Source organism: Chiloscyllium plagiosum, unplaced genomic scaffold, assembly GCF_037043375.1.
Source record: "Chiloscyllium plagiosum isolate Xiang-an unplaced genomic scaffold, Cpla_swu_hap1 HiC_scaffold_1, whole genome shotgun sequence".
Classification (NCBI taxonomy): Eukaryota; Metazoa; Chordata; class Chondrichthyes; order Orectolobiformes; family Hemiscylliidae; genus Chiloscyllium; species Chiloscyllium plagiosum.
The window spans coordinates 22,814,954-22,827,174 of NW_028270139.1; the positions used below are offsets into that span (position 1 = coordinate 22,814,954).

The window sequence follows — 12,221 nt, forward strand, 5'->3', positions numbered from 1 at the left end:
CAGTTAGTTAGTTACAGAAGGAATCCTTTGAGAAAAGAGCATGTGAGTGAAGTGAAAGCACAGACAATAAGACAACCAGCTGGCTGAAAAGCTTCCTCAAAAGCCCTTCCAAGTTGTTGTGTCCAGGGATTTGAAACTGACTGGGTTAGTTACTAGTGCAGTTTGGTCACTCTGCATCATTAGGGCACCCAGTCTTTTCTCAGTGAAGCTGCCCAACCCCTAATGTTATATGACCTTCTGACTACATTGCTGATTATTGAAAAGGGCATTTCAATATGCCCTTTTCTCTGAGTATGTTGGAAGGCTGAAATTCACCCACTGCTTCTTTAGTTTGTCCCCTGATTGGGACATTACTTAATTTCCTGTGCTTGATGATCTATTTAGAATGCAATGTTCCACTTACCAATTCTTTGCGAAGTAGGTGGTAATTATAGAAGCTCTTTGCATAGAACTCTGATCTTTGATCTGTCAATAGACATTTCAAAGGGTCAAAGACAGGGACAGAATTTTGTGCAACAGTTGAATGGTAAATAATTAACATGATTTCCACATTTCAGGTAAACAGGATGTCCATGCATAGTCTGATGGTGATTTTAGGGTTGAAATTTGATGAAAAGGAGAGAGAAGAGGCATTTTCTCAAGTGATTGCTGCAGAGCTGGTAAAATGAAGGCAATACTGACCTTGGGTTTGATACTATGTTCCATTGGTTTGGTAAGTTTCCTTTCTTTAACAGGGAGCTAAGTACAGATTCAGCTGTTCAACAAGTCAAAGCTGCACATTTTGATTTCCTTCCCTGGTTTCTTACAAACAAATATTTACTATTGAAAATAAATGAAGCTAAAACAGAATTGCTGGTGAAATTCAGCAGATCTGACAGCATGCTTGGGAATGAAGTAAGGGGAACTCTGCTGAGTTTCATAATTTCAACATCCACAAACAATTCTTTGTTTTAGCAAAAAAGAGTGAGTTGGTTGTTGGATTGTTTTAACAGCAAACTCTTGCCAAGCTTCAAATGCTCCAAGAGAACATGGATGGTGTCTTTGTAACAAATGTCTTTTGCTTTCTTCTGTTTGTAGATATGGACTGAACAGGCTCTCAAGCCTCGGGGTCCTAGACCTGAAGTAGTCGAAAACCAAATGAAATCCAGACACCATTCGGTGTCGTCAAGCCCACTTTGTACTGATGAAGAATGGGTAAGCTGTTATATTGCTTCTTTTTTTTGTGAAATAATGCATTGCTAATAACTAGGGCAATATATTTCTGCTTTAACCCAACAGGGCCCTAAATGTCCATCTGGGTGCAGAATTCTTGGATCAATCGAGTCTTGGAGTCGCAAAAATAACGACAGAATTGAAAAGTTTCAACAGTACAAGAACGAGTATTCCAGAACATTTTGGGATACTCAGGTAACTGTGATCGAAACTACCAACAGAATGAAAAAGATTGTGGAGCAAATTGGAAGTGAGTTGTTGTGAAGTGTTGGTGTTGCTTAAAGAAAGTTTCAGCTTTTATTTCTGTGGTTTGAAATTGATCACAGAAATAGCTGGAAAATCTCAGTAGGTTGCTGGCAGCATCCATTGAATGTTCTGAAGAAGAGTTACTGTGCCCGAAGCATTAACACAGATGCTGCCAGACCTGCTGAGATTTTCCAGTAATTTCTGTTTTTGTTTCTGATTTGGAGCACCTTCGTTTTTGAAAAAATATTCACTTTTTGTGTTTAGTCAGCTTCACCTTAAAGTTGAACTGCTGACTATGGGTTGTGTGGGAAGGTTTTTCTTTTGTGGCTGCAGTTATATTTTCCCTTGTTTCCCCTTTACCAGTGAAATCAAGATTAGCAAAGAGATGTGGATTAACTGGTGCCTTCATTGCAACAACTATTCTTTAAATACAAGTTTCCTAGCTCTTATTTCACCAATTGCTTTTGCAGAATCAGAAGTTTTCACTCTGAATAAAGTTCCACAAAGCTCTCCACATGCCTATTAACAGAGCGAGGAGTATAGTTCAAACTCCACCAAGAGTTGTGGTTTGTTTGTGGTTATTAGAAATGCTTTTTTATTATGAGTTAGTTCTTTATTATTCCAGGAATAAACAAACAATTTCCTTGAAATCTGCCCATTTTAATTCTTGCATCTATCATGAAAGAAAGCAATTTGCTAACTACCAATCTTCTTCCAAGGTAACATTTTTATTTAAGATACATGCTTTGCAATAATATTAATCATTTCATCATTGTTTGTATGTGGTGACATTCCCAATAGGGATAGACTAACTGTTAAGTATAGACTTTTATTAGCTGCTTCATCTCTTCATTCAATACTATGTATTCTTTAAATTCAAATCTAGTGATTCTTCACTAATTGCACAAATTATAACTTCCAAACAAATTCCATCAAAGCCTCTTTCCCACCCTGAGCCAGTTCTATCATGTCATCTACCCACTCCCAAGCCACCCCGCTAAGCAAAATCCTTCCTCCCATGCTATTCCACTCTCCCAATTCCAATCTTATTATACATCCCCATCTTATTCCTTCCATCTCTTTCATGCCATCCCCATCCCACTAGTGCTGTCCTCATGCTTATCATTAAATCTTTTCCCAACTCTCACAAACACAGTCTGTCCAGCTTGGAAAATTTATTGTTGGGCCTCCCTTACTTTTCTTTGTTTGTATCTCCATCCACATTCCCACCCCTCCAGCGATTCTCAGCAGCCAATGTGTCATGTACATGTGGTAACTCCAGCTACTACCCATAAAGTAATTCGACCAGTAGGTTCACTCATCAAACAGACCACGCAAAACACCCATGCAGCAAAATATCAAGTCACTATTACAGATTTTCTGCACTCAAAACAAAACAAAACTACCCATGAACATTGAAAATTTCAATCAGCCTAAATTAGTTAATAAAAAGATAATTGTTTTCATTCCTTCCTCACTCTGTTTTAAATCTAAAAAATAAACGTTCATTCTGAGAATTTAAATATATTTATTAGTAGCCCATTTCAATCATATTAATTTCCACTCGAATTATTGTATCATTTGCTGATTTTTAGAAATTGAGGACAGCTGTCAAGAAGAGATGAATCCTCTGAATTACAAACTTATCGACTTGCAGAAAAAAGTTGATGACCACATTGCCAGAGAAAACATACTAAAAAACAATATAATAGAACAATACAAAGAAATCTCAAGGTTGGAGGTAAGCAGTGCAGTAAAATATTAGTGTCCCACTAAATTCTTGCACTGTGCGGAAAGAGTTCTGTTCATATTTTATAATGTATTGTCAAATTTATTAATTTATGGCATATTTGCAAAATCGAACTTTTTTATTTTGTTATATTGCAGGCAGTTTTTTTAAAAACAGACTATGCAATCATTTTTCATCATCACAAAAGTGTAATTGTGTGCACTTCTGAATATTACACTTCCGTTGAGTGCAAATCAAAGTAGTGTCTGTTCAGGATAGCACAACATGCAGAAAAATAGGGTAAACTCTGCTTTGGAAACAAATAAGACATTTGGGGTACTGCTGTTTAATGCTTAAGATATTCCAATACAAGATATATTTAAGGTGAGGGGGAAAGGTTTAAAAGGCACCTAAATAACAACTTTTTCACTCTGAGGATGGTGCATATATGAAATGAGCTGCTAGGGGAAGTGGTGAAGGCTGGCACAATTACAATATTTAAAAGCAATCAGGATGGTTATATGAAAAGGAAGAATTTAGAGGGATAGGGTCTAAATGCTGGAAAATGGGATTAGGTTTATCTAGATATCTGGTCGGCATGGATGAATTGGACCGAAGGGTCTATTTCCACACTGTACATCTCTCTGACTATGACTCAAAGAATGTTTTTGTTAGGTGCAGCAAGCTGGATTTTAGTAGAAGTTTACAGGCATTTGTTTGCAACAATTAAAGCATTTACTTTGAAGGTGGATTAAAATAAAATTAGGCTGAAAGATACGAGTCATGTCTATTTCTGGGTTTGGAATCTGTCGCTCGGAGGAAACGTTATTATTTGGAAATTCTGCCTTGATTGGCATGCAGACAGACTCTCTGTCCATTTAACGGCTGCATGCTAGCTCTTAGGCTTGAAGGCCAACGAGAGGCAATCCAGCTCGAGAGAAGCAGCAGACAATGTAAGTAACTGAGAGAACATTTCAACATGAATGTGTTCTCTCACCAAGTTTGTAAAAGAAAAATCAAATGAAATATAAAAGAAATCAGCCATGCCATCACTGTGAGGTGGTGTAGAAAAGGTGTAGAGGTTGAATCTATCAACAGACCAACCTGCCAAGACCATTAGCTAACCCTGGCCTACTGGACGTATGCTTCAAGGCAGCTAACTGCCTCTTGTCATATGGGGAAACTGAAGATTGCAAAATCAAAATCCTTTATCTCCTACAGGCTTAGAGTTATCTTCGTTGGTATTGAGCATGAAGTAGCATGCTGATTCCTTCTGAATTTTATGTAATTGCTTTCTGGCATTGTCCAAAGTTTACAATGGCTGAGTAGTAGATGTGCTTAAAAAGGTAGCCCTGAAAGGTTGCATACTTTTCAGATCAACTGAAATGGTGTTTGGGTGGCTGGAGGATGGAATTAGAATGTAAGCAAGGTGGATCCCATTCCGTTCCCTTAATTAATTGGGGATTTCCTCTGTGTTTGTCGACTACCTGATAGTTCCAACTGTGTTCCAGTCAATTTTACGCAGCAGACCTTGTATGCACAACAGCAGCAAGCTCCAGGTAGAAAATAGGCACCCAGGAATGACCTATTCATTCTGGTCAGTTAAAAAGCATTGGATAACACAGCAAGACCTGGCCCTGGAAAATATTTGGTCCAGTGCTGAATGGTTCTTGAATCAGACTGAATTTTATATTTTTAGAGCCTGAAGGAACAATTGTGCTAGTTTTGAATCCATAAAGATAAATTAAGATTTGTTTTTCAGGCATCTTTTTAGTTGGAACACCAATTGAAATTGTACTTCGAGCAGTGCCAACTTGTATTGGATATTGGGCTATATCTGTCATAGAATGTTGTTTAACACTTTAATAGGACCTACTGCCTTTCTTAAACAAGCATTCCAACCTTTCACTGATAGGTTACACGAAGACAGTGTTGACCACACCAGTGGGCATATGGTATTTCCCACTTTTTTCTAGTTATTACTGCAGATGATATCAAAATGATTGCTCCTTTTGCAAAAAATACACAATGGAACTGGCATGAAGCATTAGTCAATATGCTTGTAATTGGGGAAAGCAAATGCTGGTAAGCCTGTTGCCTACAGTATTCATTCACTTAACAACTTGTGTAAGCAAAGAGGCCCTCCTAGAGAAGCTGCAATGGAGCGTCAGAGGCTGAGGGGTGACTTTATAGAGGTTTACAAAAATATGAGGGGCATGGATAGCGGAAATAGACAAAGTCTTTTCCCTGGAGTCGGGGAGTCCAGAACTAGAAGGCATAGGTTTAGAGTGAGAGGGGAAAGATATAAAAGAGACCTAAGGGGCAACTTTTTCATGCAGACGATGGTACGTGTATGGAATGAGCTGCTAGAGGATGTGGTGAAGGCTGGTACAATTGCAACATTTAAGAGGCATTTGGATGGGTATATGAATAGGAAGGGTTTGGAGGGATGTGGGCTGGGTGCTGGCAGGTGGGACTAGATTGGGTTGGGATATCTGGTCAGCATGGACGGGTTGGACTGAAAGGTCTGTTTCCATGCTGTAGATCTCTATGACTCTATGACTTTTAGATGAACCTGTAGCTTTTGACCCCAACAGCAGACAGCAGCACATTCCCATACTCCACCCATGTGAGGTTATGATGTTGCTGTGTCTGTCATCCACAATGTGCAGTCGCCTCATTCTATAAATTCAGTTAATTAAGTACATGATTAGTTAAAAGTTTTCCCATTATTCTTATGAACGTAATAAGAAATGTTTGAAGAAGTTTTGGTATTTAATGCTTTGATAGCTGCAGTTTTGCTGATCTGAATAATATTAAGTGCCATTGTTCTTTTTAAATAGTTTGAAAGTTGACAAAGAACAATATTTCAATTTAAAATGCATTATAAGCTATACATTTATTTTCTTACCAACTTTTAAATTCTGTTTATTTGATAGGTGGATATTGATATCAAGCTACGAGCTTGCAAAGGATCTTGTGCAAAATCATTTGCTTACATCATTGATAAAAATCTGAATGAGGAAATGGAGAAAAATATTACGTCAATAACTTCCGACAGCATGGAGAATAATCTGTCTGAGAAGCTAACTGCGTCACTTAAAACTGGGAATACTAAGGATTGTGCAATTGACAGCAAATATAAATCTTTTGAAACTAAATATGTGCCAGAAACAACATTGTATCCTAATGTTTGGGAAGGAGCAGATGTTAGGACGCTCATCCTAGAAGAAAATATAAAAGATCCAAGTGTTAGCAAAACTCATCTGACCAGTAGTAGCATTAGCACTGGAAGCAGTCATAAAGTAGTCAGTGAATTTTCACATCCAGATCAAAACATTTTCCATTCAGATCGGTCAGTGACCACCAAAACAACTGTTTCAAAACAAGGTGAAGTTACTAAAACAGTCACAACAGAGGTTGATTCTGGTTCTTTTCCTCTTTCAATAGATGAGCTAATGGCGAAATATGGATTAGATGGTAGGACTAAGGGTTCGACTGCCACTTTAACTGAGACACGCACATCTTCACATCATGTAGATGATGGTTTAGGAAGCTTACTAAATTCTGGAGTTAAATCAACTGCGTCTAAGACTGTAGTTCACACAAAAACATACATATCTTCTGATGAGATAGGTGATTTTCAAAACGTAGGAGACTTTACCACTGATTTTTCTACTTTTCGTCATGAAGATCATTTGGGCCCACTAGATGGGGCTAGTGGTTCAAGCAAAACAATTAGTTATGCATCAAGAAGTCAACACTCATCCAGTGTTGGTGGTACTAAGGGATTCAAAGCAACTGAAGATTCAAATCATGATGTTGCCCGTCTATCTGAAGATGAAACTGGAGGAAGTGATCCAGGTATTAAAACGTTTTAGAAGGAAACAATAATTAAATGAAAACAACACTTAGAAAAGGTAGGTTTCGTAAGTGTGATCATATTTCTGGAAATGGCTGATTCCTTTTATGTGTAGAATTAGACGACAGTAAAGAAAATATAACCATGGAATCTATATATTGTTTCCTGGGACAAACTGAGCCTTAATAAGCTAATGTTTTACTTTTAGTTGAAATAGTGTTTGTAATCTCAAAAGAAAGTTGAAATATTTTCATATACTTCCAAAGAATGTATTTAATGGTCAACAATGATGAACGATGATGATGAACAAAATAATATTAAGCAAAATAATATTAAGCAAAGAGCTAAGCTCAGACTTGCTTGCTATCCAGTTGAGGACAGTGAACAGGGCTCCCAATATTGCAAAGCCAATTAAATGGCTGGCAACTCTAGTGCCTCAGTAGACACTAGAGATGCTTTCACCAGCCTACACAAATACAAGTCATCAGATTCTAAATCAAAAGGTCAATTGAAATGGAGGAAAGTTATTCCATCCCATCAGTCTCGGCCATTATTTTGGCCTTTCATGTAAGCTGATTCCCTTTGGGCTACATGAAGCTTCAGTGGCCAACCAGTTTTCTGCCTTCATTGAGCTGGCTACCTCCACATGTGACAGCGGTGGGTGGGGCAGGATGCAGGTTCAGCCACAAGTGCAAAATTCCTTGTAGTTGTGACCTTAATGAGCAAGACCTGCATTTTCGGAGCAAGTAACTAATCTTCTTCTCAGTCCAACTCAGAGAAAGTTCTGTGCTTGGGGAAATGCATCAGAGATCCACTTCAACTTGGTTCCTGTCTATTTTCCTGGTCATGACTCAAAAGCCCCTACTTCCAAACCCACAATCAAAGAAGCAGCAAAATTCTACCCAAATACCCCAAAACTACATCTCACAGGTCAGTTGCCTGTGACCAAGCAAGTTTCAAGAAAGACACTTACTTAAATCAATTTTTCTGCTCTATCTCCATGGCCGACTGAGTATTTTGCCTTCAACTATTCATCTAATTTGCTTTGAATTTGCTTCTAAAACCCTTTCAGATAGTACAGTCCCAATAATAAAAACTCACTGCGTATGAAAAGAATCACCTACTCTTCCTTTATTTTAGTTGAGTTAGTTATTTCAATTACATCATAATTCCAGGTGGCAACCAGTGCTTCCAATGTTCCAATGTTCCAATGTGCACATAGCATGTTCCATGCTATGTGCACTTCTGTACTCGCATTTTCCCAGAAGCATGTATTGAAATGTTGTATGCTGCATGTTGATGTGAGTTAGCTATTTTGAAAAAATAGTTTTATTGCTAACTTGTGTCTGTTAAAATTTCCAATTTAATTGCTGTGATGCCTAAGAAATTAATGTTTGTGTACTACAGCTTTAACTTTAATGGACGGTTGTTTAGATAGATTTCTGAATTCTTCTAATACTGTTTCAATTGTATGAAAATACCCAGTATCTCAATACATGTATAGAAGATATTATTACTACCTGATGGCATCACCTCATAAATGAGCTAGTGAGAATGAAAAATATCCTCTGAACACTAAAACGTAACCTCTGAAAGTCAAAAGGTAGCCCTCAGAAAGGAATGTGAGGGGAAAGGTTAATGGTAGTGTGGGGGATTGCTGGGTAATATGTGGCTCAGAAGGAGAAGCAGCAGTAGGATTTCTCTCTCTGGCCGTATTGTTGAGCAGATGAACTATGCATTAGGATGTGTGCAGAATAGTTTGGGATGAGCTCAAGTTTGTAGATGGTATTTGATGGGTGGCCAGTGAGAAGAACATTGGAGTAGGAAGTAATAAAGGAAGTAATGAGTGTTTTAGCTGTATGGGTCCTAAGACAGGCACACAGGTGGATGATGTTATAGTGCTGGGAATAGCTGTTTTGTGTTAGAAAAAATAAAGGCAGAAGTTCACATCTGGATCAAATAGATCAGAGGTATCGAACAATCTGTTTCAGCCTGAAGCAGTGGCCAAGAGTGAATTGAAATTGGTAATTGTGGAATTGTGGTAATCGTAAGGGCTGAAAGCAATGACTTCAGTCTTTGTGTGCTTTCTACAAGGAATTAGAGCTCATGTTCACTGAACGTTACACAAACATGATGACAACATCGAGGCAGTGGAGGATTTGGCAGAACTGGCAGTGAGGCAGAACGAGGTGTCATTATTGCTTACATGGAACCTAATGGCTTGTCTTTGGATGCTGCTGCTGAAGGAGAGTATATAAGTGAGAAATAGATGCAGAAACCAAACGATACCCATGAAGTCTGAAGTAATGGCCTAACAGTGGGTTCTTCCTTTTACTTTCATTTTTATAGTTCCTAATGGACCTTCAGGATTGCACATTATAAGAGGACTTGGGATTACACAAGGGATCGATGTGGGTGGCACAGTGTCACAGTGATTAGCACTGCTGCCTCACAGCGCCAGAGACCCAGGTTCAATTCCTGCCTCAGGCGACTGACTGTGTGAAGTTTTAGCACATTCTCCCCCTGTTTGCATGGGTTTCCTCCCACAGTCCAAAGATGTGCAGGTCAGGTGAATTGGCCATGCTAAATTGCCTGTAGTGTTAGGTAAGGGGTATGGGTGGGTTGTGCTTCGGCGGGTTGGTGTGGACTTGTTGGGCCGTAGGGCCTGTTTCCACACTGTAATGTAATCTAAAAAAAAAGTCTAATCTAAACTTTACTCCTTGTAATGGAGCTCTAGCTGAAGAAAGATGGATAAAAATATATGGTAAAAATTTTGAAACAAAATATAAAGAACAGTACAACAGAATTTTGTCCACAATAAAGTTCCAGTGAGATACTAAAATATTCTAAATATTTAGCCTTCTCAATATTTAGTGAGAATATGAATTAAAATCAATTGGAATAGTTACAGGAATAATTATAGTTTTGATTGTATCAAACACTTAAAAACAAGGTAACTGAAAACAAATAAAAGAAGAAACCCCTTGATATATTTGGTCTATAGTATAATGCTGACTGTATTAGGTTCACTTCTGTAGAAGAGTTTAGATAATGAGCATCTATAAAGCTTCTCTGATGGCCTCAACACATCCCAAGCAGTGAGATAAATAACCAGATAACTGTTTGAGGGATAAATGTTTCCTACATGACTGAGACATCTTCTCCTGCTTTTGATAGATGTCGTGCAATTTGTCTAAAAACTCAAGAAACCTTTGTTTTGTTTTGCAGCAAATCAACAGGGAATGGAGACCATCTTTAACCTGACTCCCAGCTCTTATCAATGATTTTATTAACGATCTTCTCAATTCATGTATTGCTTAAAGAAAGAATGATCACCTTTTGAAGATCAATAAAGACATTTTAAAGCAAACATGAGGCTTTTTTTGGTATTTTCAAAAGAAATGGTGGCAGTATTGATCAAAGACACTGTTAAGTACAGAAAAGGGATGATATGCTTGATTGATTGAATAAATAGTCGAATAAATTTGCTATACTTTTTGGAAAGAATGTGGGAATGGCACTAATTGGATAATTCTTTCAAAAGAGCTGAAAAGACATAATGAGCTAATTTGTCTCCTGTACTTTATCATTCTATGACTCTATTTTGCACTCTAAGTTGCTGAAACAAACAAAATTAAAAATGATCAATGTTAAACCATGATGTAAATAATGTGAGCACATTTGAAATTCTGCTAGGTAATATATTAGAAAAATACTTCTTAATCTTGACCTAAAGTCGATTTGCCATTCCTCCTCTGTACCGATTGACCCTTGGAAAGTCAATTTTCTTTCAGAACTATTCCGTGCCCATTCTCCACAATCAGTAGATCTGTCTCTAAAGTCTTGCATCCATCAATTGTCTACTTCTGATCACACATCATCACAAGATGAATCATTTGAATATTTGTTGAATTAATCTTGCATTAAAGGTGAAATATGCTGTACTCCTACTGGATTGAGACAACCAGTAGAGAGTCATCCACACCTCAAGCATGGGAGAGGTGAAGAGGAAGAATCTATCACAGTAATTGTGGGAATTGAACCGTATCACAGACCAGTCATCCAGCCAACAGAACCAAACAAACCCCTGTCCTTGTATAATGAGACTGTGCAATATGTGCAGTTGGAGACTGAAACGAGTCCTTAATTTGACTTAGAGTGAATATTGGAATGTAGGAATGTCTTTGGAGTCTATCATTAACAGGAAAGGAATATTGAGGAAGCGCTTACATTAGGATTCCCCTTGAAATAGAGAATAACAAAATAGGATTGATGCTTGAAATGGGATAGAAATACACAGAAGCTCTAATATGGAAGCAGATCTTTACGCCCATAATTTTGGGAGCATAATCTGTTAATTGTAGTCTCATTAGGCCAGAGAGCCTGACCTGATCATTTGTTTTTGTTCTTTTTCACAATATGGTGTTACTACACTTGTAAATTTGTAACTGCATCTTGTTTGTTCAGTTCTCTGTAAACCTTGTTACTATTTTGTCAGTACGTGTCAAGCACCCTTCACGTGATCCAACTGCCAAATGGATATGTATAAAAACTGGTGTGTATATTGTAACCTTTTGCTCTTCCCAGACTGACAGTTAGGATATCAATACCTTGCTGCCAGTAATGTTAGTAGAAATATTAGACCTATATGATCTAAGTGAGTAATTATATGTGTAGTAAATAAAAATGCAGAAGATATTAAACTGATCTCCCACAACTGGGTCATGAGATTTCATCTACTATTGCCGGTGTTTGACAGTTCCTATGCATTCATTCATGCAGTTTCACAGAAGCACTGTTTTGATAGTAAGTTTCTTAAAGGAGGCAGGTGCTCTATTTAATATGTATTTTAAAAGTACAGATCTGTACATTAGTACAAGATAGTCCCAAACAAAAGTTAGAAATAGTACAGTGTTATAGAAATAGATAGTGTATAAGGAAATTTTGAAAAGATAAAAAGCAGCAGGTTGTGGGAAGCAGTGTTGGAGGAAACTGGTACCCTGCACCCTATTCAGGCTGCGTGAGATGGTTAATTACTTTTGTAATTAATATTATAATTTGTCCATTGTTTCAAATAAGTTATACAGATATGCTGGTGTGGCTGGCATTATTCTGATTACAGTGTTAACACTTATTCCGGGGGTAGCCTTTGATACAGAAACAGCTTTGAAC

At 37.7% G+C, this 12,221-nt stretch overlaps 1 protein-coding gene across 1 annotated transcript; it reads left to right on the forward strand.

Annotated features, from left to right (window-relative positions):
* The first annotated feature begins 559 nt into the window (after positions 1–559).
* LOC122553695 (uncharacterized) lies at positions 560–11,766 on the forward strand. The gene is made up of 6 exons (XM_043697881.2): positions 560–712; positions 1,078–1,194; positions 1,279–1,462; positions 3,054–3,199; positions 6,127–7,107; positions 10,278–11,766. Exons 1-5 carry the CDS (start codon positions 665–667, stop codon positions 7,066–7,068), a joined length of 1,437 nt encoding a protein of 478 aa, XP_043553816.1. The 5' UTR covers positions 560–664; the 3' UTR covers positions 7,069–7,107; positions 10,278–11,766.
* Positions 11,767–12,221: the final 455 nt, after the last annotated feature.